Source organism: Atractosteus spatula, chromosome 7, assembly GCF_055471065.1.
Source record: "Atractosteus spatula isolate fAtrSpa1 chromosome 7, fAtrSpa1.hap1, whole genome shotgun sequence".
NCBI classification, from domain to species: Eukaryota; Metazoa; Chordata; class Actinopteri; order Semionotiformes; family Lepisosteidae; genus Atractosteus; species Atractosteus spatula.
The window spans coordinates 55164724-55183048 of record NC_142712.1 but is presented as its reverse complement, the minus strand read 5'-3'; the positions used below and the strand labels follow the sequence as shown (position 1 = coordinate 55183048).

Genomic DNA, 18325 nt, shown 5'->3' with positions numbered 1-18325 from the left:
GCCGGTACTTCCTGTAGTCGGTACCATGGCAACCAGAAACAACTGCTGAAGCGGACCTGGTGAGAACTGGTGACCTGAACTCGTTACTTCTTAAAATTTTTTTGTAGGTGATTGTAATTTCACATGACTATCGATGGCAATCGTGGTTTAGTCCCGTTTTCTTTGCCTGTGAACTGCGAGTTCATCGCTGACGACGGTCGCCGCATGTAAGCCCTTATGTGGGGATGTACATGTATTATTATGCTTTAATACATGGAAAACGTGGTAGGCATATTTGCTTCCTTTGCATTTAAGCTGTAACATGTTAGATAATAATAACCTCTTGGATTTCTGTCGACCCCTCCCGCCCATAACCCAATGTTTAAATGGATCTTTCCAATTATTTATAACACCAGAAATACAGGACTGTTTCTCCTGGGCGATGAAAGGCCGCGAGGATGCCTGTGTACATTAGAAAGAACCCCGCAGAGATCCCAGCTCCTTCAGAGCGAGGCGGCAGTGAGGATGAGGAGGAGATGTACTTGAAGGACCCGGACCAACTGAAGGACGCGCTGCCCCAGCCCTTTCGCATGATCGACAAAGTCTTGCACAGCCTGATCGACCGAGCGTGGGACCGCATTTCCGAGAGAGAGGCGCTCAGAGCTGCTGAGCAGGCAAAGAAAAATGTTCCCGTGTGGGAAGCAAGTAGAGAAATTAAGGTAAACGTTAACACCGCCCAACTCCTCTCCTTTTCTGAAGAACTCAGACACTCATCCCTGTACAACATATCTACAATAATCTGGTGAAGTTATATCGTAATATATCGAGGTTTACTGTGCAAAGATCCTTAATACAGTGTGTGTGTGTAGCTCGCCGTGATAATAGTAGAACTGAAACATGGAATTCCGTGATTTAAAGCAGTGAATTATACATGTACCATTATCTACCGTTATCATTGACCAAAATCTGATTCATATTGTGCTGTGGCTTGCTCTGACAAACATATCTCAGTATTTACAACAGTAAACACAGAACTCACCCTTTCCTTTTCTTGTGTACTACCACATGTATTGAAGATCATACTGTCTTCAAGAAAGCATCGTTTGTACTGCAGACTGCCAGCGGTTGTGTGTTTGCTTTTTTTACACAGCTTTCTACAAGAGTCAACTGTCTTGTGAGCTCTGGGGATGGGAAGTATGTCTTCCTTGGCCATTCCAAAGGGCTTTCTGTCATCAGCGTTTCCACTTTCTCCACCGTCTCAGCCTGGGAGGAGGAGGAGGTGGAGATAACGTCTGTCTGCGCTACAGTCCTTGGGGAACAGGTGTATCTCCTTGCGACTGTGGATGACATGGGTAAACCATTGGTTATTCTCGTGTGTGTTCATAAAAGTTATTAGTATAGTTTTCGACCCCTAAAAGTAAAAACTTATTAAGATACTGGAGATTTCTTCTCTCTGAAAGAGTGAGGGTATTTAGAAGCTGGAACATCCTTTTTTCACAGGGGATCTGGATATTATACACATTTTCTTATACTTCTGTATGGCTTTTCTGCCTCTTCATCAATAAATAAATTGCTTGCTTTTAGTAAATTCCGTTTTTGCCTTTTCTAGGTCTTTCACGGCTCTTTGTCTGTTTTGCTGACTGCATCCTGTTAATCAAAGTCGTCAATGAAACTGTAAGTTTTATCAAGAGCTGTATGTGTAACAGCAGTTGTTTTAAACCTCACAGGACACGAACGTACATAATGGTAACATTGATTCATCCCTTTTTTTTAAATTGTAATCAACAAGAATGAAATTTAAAAAGCATGCAAATATTTTAGCTCCATAGGAAATCATGTGTACTACAATGTAGACTGTATAGATGTTTTTCTCCTCTTACTGATTTGTGCAACATTTTGCATTATTTTTTAACTTTATTTAAATACAGGATGATGTCAGCAGAAGGAACATCTGTACAAAATTTGAACTGTCCGAAGGGGGTGATTTTGCTGGAATAGTGTTAGAATGTAAGTTTTTTTTTTTAACATATCAGTACATTTTTTAACATATCAGTACATTTCACAATAGAATACCATCTAGTATTTAAAGCATGAGTCCCATGAACAGATTGTATATATTCACATTTAAGCCAGCCTGATACCATACCTGCAGAAGTTCAGCCTTTTAAGTTTTGGAGCTGTGAATTTGATAGATTTGATTTGAATTTGTTTACTGTAGGGAATGGAGTTTAATAAAGGTCAAGGGTGTTTCTGCAGTACACACAGACTAGACTGCATAATGGTACTGCAATCAAAATGTCAATGACTCATTTCTAGTTTTCCTTGCTCCAGATGAATCACAGTGTCTGGCTCATACAATATCTGTGGGCATTTCTCTGAAACACATTTCCCCTAATTTTAATTGCTCAGTTGCTCAATGTGACTGTTAGGACGTTTTCTCCTCTTGCAGGCAATGGAGACTCCTGGCTAGAGGTCTATCGATTTCCAAAAGATTCCTGGCTGAGGGAGCTGGAGGTCACACAGGCTGCAACACAGAAGCAGGTGGCAGTGACATCTGTGCTGGCATTCCAATACCATGCTTTTTCACACAATTACAGGCACTGAACTCTTGCCTGCATTGGGGCCTTTCACAGACTCATTTTCCTCTCAAAATCACATGGAGGTTTGTTTGTAACACAGGTAGAATGAAGTGTCTTACCCATACCCACACCCTGTTTCTGTTAACCACAAAGTTAAGAAATTCCATTTATTTTGTTTACCCATTTTTTAAAATATTACAGCTACCTTCAGTTGTAAGTAGTTGCTGTTTAATGTAAAATCATAAAAATCTCTAATGTAATTCCAGCAGCCTTTAAATTAATTATGCCATTTGATCCATCCATTCATTTTCTAACTGCTTCATTCAGTGTCATCCCAGCAATCAACAGGGACAAAGCAGGATACACCCAGGATAGGATGCCAGTCCATCACAGGGCTCACACACAGGCACACACACTCACACAAGGGCCAGTTTTCCCAGAAGCCCATTAACCTGCACGTATGTCTTTGGATTGTGGAAGAAAACAAAGGACTGCTAGCTTTTGAAACTTATACCATTTTATTGTGGCAGAAATGGTAATAGTTTCAGGGTAAACATGTTTTCACTGAAAATATTTGGGATTTATTTTTGCAACAATAACAAGGGTACTTACAACTTATAGTTCTGTATTGTTGAGTGCTGTGTGTGAAACAATGTGATTACATTTTAACAATATTTGAGCATGTTATGATAAACATTCAGTAAGTACATGCAGTTTGAATGAACAATGAAGTACATACAGTACTATATGACTCTGTCTTTATAGGCAACTCACATGACTAGTCCTGCAGATGTAAAGCTTTCTTCTTTCACAATGATAATGAAAATCAAGCCTCCAAAAGCACTTTCAGGTAATATGTTTAAAGTTATGGAATGCATATCAGATGTTTCTTTTAATACTGAGTAAAGCATTATAATGTAGTTCAAGTAGGTAGGTACAGTACGTCAGCATGCATACTGTACGCTGTAAAGGAACAAGTAAAGGTTTATTCCATGCTGAAAAGAGAAGAAAAGAAACAACATTTTGGCTGTGGAGCTGAAACATTGTTTTTCTTTTCTTCTCTTTCCAGCATGGAATAAACCTTTACTTGTTCCTTTGTATTTTAATGTAGTTGGTCTGTTCACAGCTTAAACCTTTAGTTCTCTCTGTCACTTCATCCCCATTTTCATTTAACTCTCTTACTTATTTTCACACAGGTTAAAGTTATATTCTGTTCTTAAATTGCAAAATTAAAATTAGAATCCCTTCTTATACACCAGGCGATATCAATGAATGTAAGTTTGTCTTGTTCTACAAGTGATTTGCGACCTCTAGTTTATTAGAAACAACGATGTAGCATAAAATGAATTTTATGTATATTGCATTATAAAGTCATTTAAGGTTGCAAATATAGTATTTTTTAATCAGTCAGGTGGGTATGATGATAGTTTTAATGTATAAACATAGAAATAGAGTGTGGGTGATATAATGCTATGGTATGGATTAAATGTAAGATTTTAAAATTAGTGACAGATTTGAGATATTTAGAAGCCATCAACCTATTAATATAAAAAATGGCTTACATTACAGTGTAATCTTTGAATTGTGTTTTGGTGCTTACAAAATGTTTTGCTTGTGTTAATCTGTTGCTCTGCATCCATACAGAATGTTCTAATCCCTATGGAGTAAAAACCTATTTTCATTTTTTAGGGACATCACTGAAAAGCCCCTTTGAAGTTCTACAGAAGACAGAAGATGGTTCTGTAATTGGTTCTGGCCAAAACCACATGATCAGCTTGCAACAGTGGGAAAAACAAGAGGCAGCATTTAATTCTGTATACAGAAAATACCTAGAAACAGCTGAACCCAAGAGAGACGAAGAAAGACCAAGGTGAATAAGAAAAGGAAGGCATATATAGTAGTTATATCCTGAAGAAGGCTCCACAGCTGAAATGTGTTTCCTTTCTTCTCTTTTCAGCATGGAATAAACCTTTACTTGTTCCATATACAGTAGTTGTTTATCAGACTCCACTGTTCAGGGTTTGTTCCACAGGTTACAATAATTCAATACAGGCAAGTGTAATAGTTATACAGTAGTGCAGTTTAAATACAACACAATAATGATTTAAATTTCTGATAATGTAATGTAAGAGAAAAAAGGGCTTAACTGTTTGAGCATGAGTATGGATAAAATACTTTTCTGATACCTTTTTTACTTTCTGCTTTCTAACAAGCTATTTTTATTCACCCTTGAAGATCTATAACAAATACAGGTTGTACAATTGTTCATATTTTATGTGTTTTACATTATTTTTTAGTCAATGCACCTTTCACTTTCACCTGCCTGGTGGATTGTCTCCACTTTTTGGAGAATCAAAAGGTCATCAGACAGGTATGTTATTATGTTTTGTACAAGTCACTTAAACCAATTTAACCAGTTTTAACCAATCAAACCAGTTTTCCTTGTGAGAAAACTATAAACAACTATTACACTAGTGCATATGACAATAAACTGAACCGAACTGATTGATATAATTTGTTTTGGAGCTGGAAGTTTGACCAGAAGATTGGGCGAATAAAGTTGCAGTGTAATACTTAGCATGATAATCGGGGAGTATTTCACATTTTTAGGTACTAATTTCTTTAGCATGTCATATTTATATACAGTATGTTGTCTCTTGGACTTCAGTGAAGTCACGCAACAACATTTATTAACAATAATTTCCCATGTTCACAATCTGAAAGCAAGCTAGTTGAGTGTTTTTGTTTATGGGAGTGAAAATCTCTAAAAGTATTCTTAAAACTTAAAAATATGATCTAAAAACAATGAATTGAATTTGTATAGAACTGATTTCCTATGCAATGTTTTGAGTATTGTGAAGATTTTCTTACAGATTATAACAGTCATAGTCATGCTTTTTTATTCCTAGGGATGCCTGTAGGTATCAGTGTGTGGTGGAGTGGAAATCATAATCTTTTTCAATATCTGCTCCCGAGACCCTCAAAGGACAAAGCAGGTAGCAGACTATTAAAGGTTTTGTTTTTTCTTTAATCATTATTCCCAACCTATTCAATATTACAGTTCTATACATACATTATATGGTTGTGCTCATAAAAAATGTCCCTATTTTTTGGAATAAAGTGTACTATGTTTTGATCCTGTAATGTGATAATGAGTCAAATGTAAACATCGCTCTTAGTTGGACAGAAACCATTATATACCAAACCATACAGAGAGTCCTGCCTGTCTTATGAGTATGATTTTATTAACTTGCAGTAGGAATAATTGTGCTATAGAAAGAATGGATTTATAAATTCATAGCAAACATGATGTCCAAGGCTAGGCATACTACAGTTGACAGTGGACATATGGTACTTAATGTAACATTGAACCATAGTGTAGTGATACTTTTTTAGCAGTAGGTGGCAGTCTTCTTTTGTATGACAGTTGTAATACAATAAACTGAAGGAGAGAAGGATAGAATCTCCTGACATTTTAATGTAGCTGTTCTTTGTGTTTGTTTTACATTTTCTATTCCTTGAAAATAAACTTTTTTTGTCATGCACTATCTTGATTTTTTGTTTTGCACTATTGTATTCAAATCTGTAGATAATGTGAGTGAATATAATGAATTAGTTGTAATTTTTATAAACTAGATAATGAGCCGAAACCGGATGTTGTGTGGCCGAACGCCCGCCCAATTGTCTGCTCAACGATCAGCAGATGCACTCAGTGCATAGCTCTGGGGTTTACTGGTGGCCTGCTCGCAGTATGGAACCAGTACTTAGGTGAGTATTGACTGTACTTGGAAGAGCATGTTCTGTTCATTAAAATCTCAAGGAAACAGAAATCAAACCCCCTATTAGTGCCTCCCTGCCCTGTCATTCTAAATAGTATCACCGGTTTTTCGTCATCTTTTTGTTGTGTTTGTATAGGAGTTACTGCAGCTGAACAGAATAAATGCAACACTCCGATCTATTGGATTTTAAAGATTAACTACGAATATAAAAACACTTAGAGTGAACAAAAATACTAGAAGAAATACAACTCAGGACAGTAGAAAAAAACCAGACAAGGCAAGTCTGCAGCATTGAAGTTGTGCCATTGTAATCCTAGCTCTGTGTACGTAGTTTTGCAATTTCCTGTTGGAAAATAGACTCTTCCAGATTGGCTTGCTGGAAGACTCACATGCTGTACCCACCATAGTCTGGAAAAGGTTACACAGATTGGTCAGATGAGTGCCTGGACAGGTTTTGTTGACTGGCCTCCCAGGACTTGGCCTGTCCCACACAGAGCTGGTTTCCAGGTTTCTTTGACTAGTTTGCTGCTTTCTGAAGAATATAATCTCATTCCCCTGGCTGCTTCTCTCACAGCACGCTATCTTCAATCATGTCATTGGTAATGATTTTTTTATTGTTTTTGTGTTAATTAAAATTATGCCTTTTTGAATGACTATTTATTCAGATACATACCGAACACATTTTAGCTATTTTAAATTCTATATCAAGAACTTAACACCTGGTAGATTTAGTTATCCTTAAAAAAAAAGCTACTGAGAAAATCAACAAACTATTGATCTTAAAATGGTGGAATCCAAGCTAAATATATAAAATGCAAATAACATCATGTATGTGCCCAGAGAACTATAGATTTAAAACCTATTGATATTGTATATCAATATAAAATATGTTTAATTTATCATATTAAAAGATTAATTTATTCTGTAGCCAGCTGAGCTATTTAAGTCCTTAGCTTTGATCTTAATTTGAATGTGAGAAATATTTCTTATGTGCAGTGGTTAATTCAGTACAAAGAAAAACCTTGGGTGGATGTAATTGTTTGTTTTTGTAGTCCCTTTTTTAATCTCATTTTCACATACATTATTATGTGAAATTATTTTTACTTTATTTTTACTTCTATATATATCCTGCATAAAGTCTTTGATCTTTGACTTCAATATTTGAAGTTCTGTTGCTGTACAAATCTAAGTTTGTTGAAATTCTTTGTAATTGAGGAAAATCATTACAAGATACAGCCAGGCTTTTTACTAGTGAAACAGTTTGAAAATGTTGGGAGAAACTGCAACTGGCCCCAGAGAGGAATGTGAACACAATCCATTTCAGAATAAATACTAGATAAATGCTCACATGCAAAATCCTCTAGTTTTGGTCTACTAGTTTGGAGTCCAGTAGTCTACTAGTTTGTGTTAATTTCCTCTGTGTGTTAGTTCTGATATCCTAAATATTGACTTGTTTTGCTCCACAGGACTTCCACTGTCAGTTCTCACAGTTCCAGGGGACAGTGACTTCAGCAGCATGCGGTTCATGTATTGCCGGCCTGCTTGTACAGGGGATGTCCCTAGTGCGACCTCTTTTCATCTGAATATTCAGCTCCTCGTGGTGTGCAAGGATGGGACTTCTCACATAGTTACAGCTGGGAGAGGAAAAGAGATCACCGTGACAAAGTTAACAGAAAGGTGATATGTTCTGTGGACTACCGTCATCGCTGTTTTAAATTCTTTGTTCAATGCATTTAGATCATATGCTGTTTAATTTTAATCTTTTGTGATACTGTATAATTATACATGTTGGAAAGGCAAATTATAATACATTATCATAAATAATGTATAATCTGAAACTTTAATTTGTATATTTTATGGGTACATGTATGGTTCTTTTTTTATCCTCATTGATATAATTTAATTTTTTTTTTTTAAATATAAAGCAAAGAAAAATGTAGTGTCAGCATATTTTATTAATGAGATGTGAGTGTGCCCATTTATTCTATCATTTGTTTTTAATAGACCAGAAAATCAGGACTGCCTGACTACTGCAATGGTTATCGTACCATTTCTGCAGAATGTGGTAAGTCCTGTTGTGCCAGGGGAGAGTCATTTCTTACTGTGTGTTGATGAACTGAATCAGAATGAGCACTGATGGATAATAATGTTCTTCTGATTCTGCTGCCAGGCTCTTCAAATCCTTAGAAATAGCACGACTGTCCTGCAGGATATCACTACTGGGACGATCATCTGCAGCTTAGGGCTCCCAGCGTTTTACAACTTCGCATCACCCTGGGACCCAGTATACCTGCTGGATCCAGAAAGCCACACTCTGTTTCTTAGAGGTACTAAAATATTTCCTCCTCTAGATAAGTGCTGCAATTTTATCTTAACAGTATTCAGGGATTGGAGTGCCTGGTTTTATTTTAATATATTGTAGCATTATATAGTGTAATTCTGTCTCTGGTTCTTTGTAGTTGCTCATTGTGTAGAGGCTATGCTTCTTGCTTGGGACTGTGGAATGGGGGCTCTGTTTGACTAGAATGAGGGTATTCATTTTTTTTAGCTTATTTATGAGCTGTCTGCTCATGTATGACAGTAACTATCTGTCCAGTTGTGTACCTGTCTTTGATCCTCCCCGTTGTGCAGTGAAGACAGTGGCTTGCAAGGGGAGTCTGTACCTCTAGGAGTGGGGAGAGACCACTGGGAGCACTGTGAGAGCGTGCAAGTACGGAGGGATTAGAGTTTCCTGTGGACTGTGTGAACTGCCACTAAGAAGAACTGAAACACTAGCATGCTAATAAAACTGCAATGAGACTCAAGTCCATGCCTTAATTCTTCTGAGCTTTACCAAGTGTTTGTAAGGATTGTGCTAAGAATTATTTTCCTCCAGAAAGCCTTGCTTCCCAAGCACCTCGCGGGCTGTGAGACATCTTGTAACTGAAGGTGTGAGGCACACCACCCATTTACCCATTTTACTGAAGTCTGTTCTTGATGCCTTTGTGGAGTCCGCACACTTCGAATTTCATCAGCAAAATATTAAGATAGGTGCTACACCATGCATTGCCATGAGGTGGCAGCTGTTATCTGCTTCTGGGGGCTTCAACATTATTTCTGTTTTTTGCAGAGAAAAGTAAAGCTACTTGAGTATTTCCCAGGGTTTATATCCTGAAATTAATACAGATACTGTATATGCAGATATCTCTATATGTATCGCTGTTATTTGAAAATATTTGATCAATTACACAAACTATCGAAGATGCAAAAACAGAAAAAAGTCAGTGTTCAATATTCAGGATTGACAGAGGAAAAAAACAAAGCTTTCAAATATGAGGTGTTGTGTGTACTTACCAGCATGACAAAAGCAGTTACAATGGTAAAACATCTTGAAATACAATTTGATAATGACCACCCTTTTGTTAATTCTTTAGACTTATTTTCAATGTAGTTTGATTCAATTATTCTGTTTTACATTTCCATGTTGATCTTTTTATATTCTATGACTATGCATTGAACCAATTGATTACTGGTAAAATAAGAATATAAAATAAATATAATAAAGTGTTTTAAAAATGCTTAACACTGGTTGAAGCACTTTGTATTATCATTGCTGTTGACAGTTGTTTGGCAATAATTTAAGCTGCTCAGTCTAAATTTAGTAGATTAGATGTTACAAAATTAATTGCTTACTTAATTTATTATCCAAGTAATCACCATTGAGACATATCTGGTTTTATTTTTGTTTCAAATACACTAAGCTTAAAAATAACTTCTTAATGCTTTCATATTTCCATTTGTTCATAATGAAATCGATGCGATGTGTTGAATGTGTATGTGGTTGGAATAAAGATGTATGTGTGTATTATTAAACACTACAGTTTTATTTTATGTCATTGTAAACAGAAACGCCAGTGACACTTCATATGTCATTTATGGTCATAGCTGAAATAATTTTTGCTTAGGAAGAAAATCACTGTTAATCACAAAATACTACAGACTTAGTAAGGTCCAAGCTCTTAATTTCATTATCATTGCAAATGTTATGTATGACTGCAGTATTCCTTTTTAGAATCTACTCAGAGTAGAAATGAATGGAGTGATATTAATAACACATTCTTCTTTTTTTTTTTGCTTAGGGGACAAGAAAACCTCTCCAGATGAAATACTGGAAAGGAAAGAATTGGAAAGCATGCTGTTTGTTTTCAGCTTCCATGAGTGTGTATTAATTGAGCCATACAAAGAAGCTCTCCCTAGTCCCTCAATTACAAAAAGCTCTACAAGCCTGGAGGAGAGATGTGAGATGTACTTGCAAGCAAGGTTAGCGAGTCTGACATTTGGTAGTGTATTTTATTTCATGTTAGTGAAAAAAATGGGATTTTAATGAAATATTTGAAGCAGAAAACCATCCCTGAACTTAAGGAAAGCCCTGTTCTTTCTTCTGCACCAGATATTGTTTTATAAAAAAGACATTAAATTGTTTTCATCCACTGACTTTATTGGCTTAAAGTCATTTTCTTATTTCTTTAAATGGGATATCCAATGTGAAACAAAAACTAAACAAAACTACACCAAGCTGTATTGTGCAGGTGAGATGTATAGGATCATTGTCATTGTATCTTAACTACAAGCTCCAAACGTTCTCCATAATGCCACCAAATTTGTTCCTCCTGTGCAGCTTTTTTAACCATATGAAGATGCCCTCCATTAGGACCTTCCAGTATTTGTAACCCTCTTGTTCGTCCTTCCACTATTTTTTTTCCTCTCTGCTTTGTTATTCAGACATTGAATGTTCTTCTTTATTTGCTCATTATCCTCATAAGGGTTGAGGTGAGGCTAGCAAGAAACAAGCAGCTGTACAAGTTTTAACAATCCTGCACAGAGGACTGAATGAGGAATATTGCTAATTAGTGAAGTATGAGGCTGTTCTTGCCCTAAAGATGCTGTTTGTGCCAGTGATGTCAATGCAAGTGATGTTACATACAGTACAGAAGTCATCAGTATGTGGCATTCAGAAGACAAGTGTTGCAGTTGGTAGTGTCCAGTTGTCATAATATAATGGTCTGGTACATCATGAACTGCAGTTATGTATAGTTTATGTTTGATTTTTATTTTGCATTAGATGTTCCCTTTAACACATTTAAAATCTTCCAAAAGGGAGTTCAACAGATCTCCCATGGGAGAACAATTAATATTAATACTAATAATAGTAATACCAATTATTAACAGTTGACTTGACTAATACAGTATATTAGTTACATCTTAGGTGAATTACTGTGTAACTATCAGAATTCCACTAACACATCCTCATAAAATTAGTACAAAACATGCCAAAATCATGGAACTGGCATTCTATATTCCAAGTTAATAAAAATAATTTGTTTGGAAGGTAAGCATACTGCAAATATAGCCCTATATTTACTATTGACAACATTAAAACAACATTTTAAGAAATGTTCTGCAGTTGTTCTAAGTTAACATGGGTTTCATCTTTTCATCACAGAGGTTTTGCAGCCATATATCTCTTTGAGATGAAATGTCGTTTCTGCCAGCTGAGTTTCAAGTGTTTCTGTGTATGGGTGACCGGTTTCTGTACCAACTGGTGCCATTAAAAGCTTTCATCTGCTCTGTGCGCAGGTTGCTTTCTTTGCAGGACAGAAACAAAGCCCTGACGAGGAGCTGGAGCCAGCTGCAGCAGCATGCAGCTTCGCTTCAGATGATGAAACAGAAAAAAATAAGTCAGGCGGATGTTACCCACAGGTCCCAGGTAAGAAGCAGTACTTTGATTTGTGCTTCTGAAATCACAATACAACAATTGGCCAGCAGGCATATCACCCTGCAACTCACAACTGGCAGCCCACTGAAGCTAAGCAGGTGTGAGCCTGTCAGTACCTGCATAGGAGACCTCCTGGGGAAAGCTGAGGTTGCTGCTGGAAGAGGTATTAGTGGGGCCAGTAAGGGCGCTCACCCTGCGGTCTGTGTGCATCCTAAGGCCCCAGTATAATGACGGGAACACTATACTGTAAAAAGGCTCTGTCCTTGAGATGAGATGTAAAACCAAGGTCCTGACTCTCTGTGGTCATTAAAAATCCCAGGGTGTTTCTCGAAAACAACAGGGGTGTTACCCCAGCATCCTGGCCATAATTCCCATTGGCCTTTACCAATCATGGCCTCCCTATAATCCCCATCTATGAATTGGCTTCATCACTCTGCTCTCCTCCCTACTGTTAGCTATGGGAGTACTGTGTGCACTATGGCTGCCATTGCATCATGCAGGTGAGGCTGCACACTGGTGGTGGTGGAGGGGATCCCCATTACCTGTAAAGTGCTTTGAGTGTAAAGCGCTATATAACTGTAAGAATTATTACTATTATTGTTGTTGTTATTTTTATTTTTATTAACACAGAAAGGTAAAATAAGGGAAGACAATGTTACTGTTCAGCAACTTCAAGAAACCTTTTGACTCTTGAAATGAGTGTCCTTGGGAATTTTCTGTATTTAGATTAAGATCCATCATGCTGGATAATGTGCAAAAATGTGTGACCTGCTGTTAATGCTTCATGAAAAATTAAGACCTTGTGCAGACTTTTTGGATATTTCTACATTTTTCTTTATTTATATACAGTATATGGAGGAAAGAAATCTGCTGGAACAAATTTAAAACAGTAATCTCATTCATTAACAAGACTGAAAACACCAGACCAGGTGACATATGTTTTTATTATGCTTTTACATCTGTACTTATGTTTGTATATACAGATTATTATACAAACAGGTACAGTATATACATACATATGTGTAGCACCTGTACACACTCCTGATTTTATTAATCCTTGATATGCTTCAGACAGGTGTATTACTGCCGTGTGGGTGGTAAGTTCATAATGTAAAATTGCACCAAGAGTGGAATTGTAAAGTGTAATCGAGTCTTCAGTACTATTTGGCTGAGAGCCACTGGCAGGAAAATTAATTTAAATGAATAGATGTAATATTCTAAAATAGCATTATGTAATAGAATCACATTTTAAAACAAAGAACACATTAAAAAATAAGCATACAATAAAATATTTTGAAAAAACACTCCGTTCAGTATTTTTAATAGATCTTGCTTGGAATCACATTTATTAGACTATGCTTGTAGCTTAGATTTCAGCCTGGTGTGAAGCTGTAGGAGCTTAGCAGCAAACTTATTACACAGCATTTAGAACATCAGACCTCCGAAGAGCTCTGACCTCTGTAATCCTGCAGTGAAAATGTGTATGTGTAAACTCTGTTTCATCATGGTGGTTGTGATGCAGGAAAATTGAAGGATTACTCAGGCTAGACAGATTTTACTCTGGCAGAGCTGGGTGGGAATTTGCCTGAGAATACCAAGAACTCCAAAGCTCCCTGCAGCTCTTTCACAGATATGTTCTATGGTGACTTTCTATGAAGACAAGTATTGATGTGTTGTTTAATTGCATGCATGCGAGTCCGTGTGTTTATGTGTACACGCTCATTTCTGTGGAGGAAGACTAGAAACAAATCCCTGAGAGTGAGGACCCATCTTCCAGGGGTCAACAGGTTTCAGTTTTAGTTTTTTCCCTTAATGTGATCCCAGATGTTAACAATAAGAAAGCAGGTAATGATACCTTTACTGAATTGAACATGCTAGTCTGAAAAGTGCCTGAGGCACCTGCAGTTTCCTTTATTCTTGAGGAAGTCCCATTGGAGATTTGACAGGCATGGGATTTTGACAGGAAGGATCAATCATTTGAACAAGCTCACTTTGACAAAAGGAAGGGAAAAGGTAGAAAAAAAGCTTTTAAAAAACTGTATAAAAAGGAGACAAAGTAGTTTGTTAAATCAAGACACAGGATGCATCAGTAATTGTTGACACAGCAAGGCTCCACCTCAAGCCTACGTCAAAAGGGAGTTTTCATTTTTATTCTGAAATAAATAATACAAGAGTGTTGTTTTTTTCTGTTCTAGATTCAAACTCGAAGAAAGCAGCAAGGAGTGGCAGTTTAATGTTGTATATTTGACAGGTTCCCCTTTTCTTGCCATAGTGTTGCAGTACATGTGCAGAACTGAATATTGATGTGCAGGTTCCTAACAGCTTTTGTCAATGGATAGGATGCTGATACTCTGGTGTTTCCCTCCTATCAAATTCTCTACAGCTGCTGTGTGATAGCTTTATGATTATCTACCAAAACACCACTAATTTTGACAAGCTGTATGTGAATGAATTTTTACTGTCAAAAAGCAGGTTCATAAAATCATTCTAATTGTATGTATACACACTGAGAGGCATTAAATTCACAACAAGATGAGCATTGAAACTAGTAGCATCTATTCAATTTTTAATGCCTCATTATTTTTACACAGAAATGTATAAAACATGAAGCATGTTACTGTTATGGCATTCATGTAATGAGAACTGAAAAGATTCTTGATGGAAAGAAATTGTGATGAGGAATGCAGAACGCAGGAGGCCCTTTCTTTGCTTTTAGAAACACTGAAAATAAGCATTAATCATTTCTATAATTGAATGTAACAGTATTGATTTACAGATGGCTTCAGATCATCATTTGTTGTTTTCAGCAATATTACCAAATCTTTTGCCTACTATACTTTTTAAGATATACTTATGGGGAATAACCAGATAATTTTGTGACACAACTACATATCGCCATTTCCTTAAGTTATTTCATTTTTATTATGACTGCTGAGATTTCAGAAAACTTAATCTCTTTTGTAAGAATTATCCAGATTTATTCAATGTTAATTATTTGACTAGATTTTTTTATTCAAAGGGACTTGCCTTTATACCCATCCAATGTACATGTATTTTACTGGAGCAGTCTGACCTTGCACAAAGCTACAACAGCTGTGGACCTACAACCTTGTAGTTACAAATCAAGAGCCTCAAACGTCTACACTGTCTCTTGTTCAAATGTTACATAAGAAAAAATATATCACCCTGCAATTAACTGTAAATATCATCAAACAAAGGCTTTAAAATCAGGTTTCTGAAAGAAGCCATGAGCTTAGCTTTTTTCATGTTCTAAAATTCAGCGCTCAAGAAGTATAACTGATTAATTTTGCTGATGGTACAGTGTTTGATCTCATCTTGAACACAATTATAACATTGAACAAAGAAATCTCTTCCAATTTTGAAAGTAATAAAGAAAATGCAAATAATAAAAGAACGACTGCATGCTTCTTAGATATTTTGTGGATGGTTTTCACCTTAGTGTTGTCTTACCTGTGTTATGTTTTATTACTCAAGCCAAAATAAAACAATAAGATAATTGTGTCTTGATTTTCTCATGTTTTCTTCTGATCACATTAACATTCTAAAGTTCTACAATAAAGTGATGTACTATTCATATATATACAACTTCTAACAAGCTGTAGAGCTCCTGTTGTCCTTTCATCTTCTGTGACCATAAATTAAGCCATGGCATAAAATGTAATCTTCAAAACCATTCATGCTATGAATAGCCCAAAAGAGTGCTGTCTTTTGCACTGTTGTGTCAGGGCAATGCTGTAAATGTTCATCATTTATGACAGAAAATGTGTTTCATTTAGAATCTGTATATATACAAATATATACATTTATGGTACCTTTCCTATCAAAATAATTACTCCTGATTGTCAAAAGAAACATATTCCTTCAATATATAAGAAATTCACAAGGCTTTTATCAGTAAAATGTCTTTTTTTAGTAGGAACACTGACATTTCATTGAACAGATAAGCTTTAGGTAAATTCATTATAGAGATTAACATTTGTAGTCAACAAGTGTGATTCAGATGGGTGTGTACTATGAATTTACAGGCTAGTAACATGTATCACCACTGTTGGAAGCAATGGAAAAATGCATGCAATCTGCAATGCTTTGCATCAAGTTACAGATGCTGTCTTGTTGAATTTGCCCTGGAAAGATCATGGCCTGGACAAGCATGTGCTATTTCACTGGTCGCTGAGCCCTGGATGCCATCTCTGCTTATCCCACAGGTGATCAATGGGGCTGTTAAACTATCAGCCTGAGGATGGTGTTGAGGTCCTAGAATGCTGTCACATCAAGATGAATCTGCAGTATGGGCAGGTCCTACAGCTTGATTATTATAGCACAATGTATTACTGTAATCCCTGTTGACCCAAGCAGCCAATATGCTCCAGTTTGCCTTTATATTTCTATTTGGTCTGTTTGATAAAGCCCCTTTTGTTACTTTGGTGTCAGTCACGTTACACAAGCTGTGTAACCTTTGTAGTTATTGTGTGTTTGCATGCGTGCTGTACAGAAGTGGGTGTTTATTTTTCAGTGACCATATCACGGGCGTTCAGTTGCCATCCAGGTGACCGTGACAGAACACAGAATGGTAATATTGATCCTTTTAAAACCTTTACAGGTCGTCCTCCTGCACCTGATATCCAAACATGCTGTATATGTAGACCGAGACCTTGCTATATTCTTGTTTTCAGGCACAGCTGGGTTGAGCTAGTTTTCTACTCTCCTGAAATGATACTCCACTTATCTTCAAGGTAGATCACTGTGTGTACAGTACAAGTGCATGGAATGCTCGTAATTTAAACAGATACATCATCTATAAATAATATAATATCCTAAATGATGAAATGTTTCTCATCCTAATTGTCCAGAATACCCTGATGATCAATTTAGAGGCTTATTATTTCAGCTAGAATGATACACTGGGTGTGAATTTAAATGGTCCAGTGTTGGGTCAGCTATTTTCCTAAGATTCAAGAGTGGTGTAATTAAAACGTGTAAGAATGGCAGATGTGACAATATAGCATTTTCTCATAAGCATTTGTTAGCAAATTAAAATAAAGGCCAAATCTACAATTCTGACATCAAATATACTTTTTCAAACAGAACTTCATCTTTTACTTTTCCTTGAAATGTTTATTTATATTTAATATTTAAGTTCTTAATTCTTAAAGGGGTTTACATTTTTAAATAGTTTACCTTTATAGAGATTTACAGCAGCTCACTTTCAAATACATGACATACTAAGAACTGTAAAAAGCATATGCAGCCACTATATATATAATATAAGCTTCTTTTCTTATCACTGCTTCCCAGTGAAAACTCAATATCATTTTAAACCTGATTTTACAATTTTTTTTGCTCAAAACGGTCATTTATAAGTAAATGTTTTTTCTTATCATGAGTGCAAATTGTTTCCGATTGTGGAACTGTAGCAGACCAACTCATACATTTTGTGCCTTTGCACAAAGTGGAACATGATTTTAGAAAGATGTGAGGAATAAGAAATTTCTTCTGTTCCATAGAACACGCAAAATGTCTATACTGAGACTCAGGAACAAAATACATCTGTGCAGACAGGATTATATTATGCAAGATATTTTAAGGCCAGTCCACCTATGTTTGCATTTTCTTTCACCGACTTTCTTTCCAAATCAAGTTCTTCTATTTGTCGTTCTCATAAGTGCAATACGCAAATTACCTGCTGACTGTTTGTTTGGCTTATTAAAGTTTTATTTCTATGAATCTCACCAGTTTTAAAGTCATTCACTGGGAATTGTGTCCCAGGAGTAGAGGCTGGAACCAGACTCCGATAGTTATAATAGTGGAGGAAATATATTCCTTTCTTATGGTCTTTATCCATAAATGCTCCATAAATGCTGAATATAATTTAAATAAATACCCATACTGCATAAAATTGTTTGATTGTTCTGTGGAGAATGTCTTATTGTGCATTCTACAAAAATGATAGAAAGAAGTACAAGAGGATTCTTCTTTGTAGCAAAACAATCTTCAGTATGTTACCCTCTTAAATGTGATAATTAGTACTGTAGCTCTGTTGGTTTATACACTTCAGATGAACATCAGTATGTTCATATAACATTTTACAGATGTCATGTTATTTTATTATATGCATATATAGTGCATATGCATATGCACTAACATCTATTGTATATGAATAAAATATAGGTTAAGTGGATAATAAAAAGTAAAAATAAAAATGGATATTATAG

General features: G+C 36.1%; 1 protein-coding gene across 1 annotated transcript; it reads left to right on the top strand.

Annotated features, from left to right (window-relative positions):
* Window positions 1-390: 390 nt before the first annotated feature.
* wdr93 (WD repeat domain 93) lies at window positions 391-15609 on the top strand. Its single transcript, XM_088920837.1, has 16 exons — window positions 391-698; window positions 1130-1331; window positions 1589-1653; window positions 1908-1986; window positions 2429-2520; window positions 3324-3408; window positions 4248-4428; window positions 4856-4929; window positions 5468-5554; window positions 6195-6326; window positions 7804-8014; window positions 8342-8402; window positions 8508-8664; window positions 10456-10636; window positions 11954-12083; window positions 14288-15609. The coding sequence occupies exons 1-16, from the start codon at window positions 438-440 to the stop codon at window positions 14324-14326; spliced, it is 2037 nt and encodes a 678-aa protein (XP_088776963.1). The 5' UTR covers window positions 391-437; the 3' UTR covers window positions 14327-15609.
* Window positions 15610-18325: the final 2716 nt, after the last annotated feature.

Excerpts from the sequence above, each read along its gene's own strand:
- wdr93 (XM_088920837.1), top strand. The coding sequence starts at position 438 with ATGCCTGTGTACATTAGAAAGAACCCCGCAGAGATCCCAGCTCCTTCA. Across the intron at positions 1,987-2,428 it reads TGCTGGAATAGTGTTAGAAT|GCAATGGAGACTCCTGGCTA; the intron begins GTAAGTTTTTTT and ends CTCCTCTTGCAG. Across the intron at positions 12,084-14,287 it reads ATGTTACCCACAGGTCCCAG|ATTCAAACTCGAAGAAAGCA; the intron begins GTAAGAAGCAGT and ends TTTCTGTTCTAG.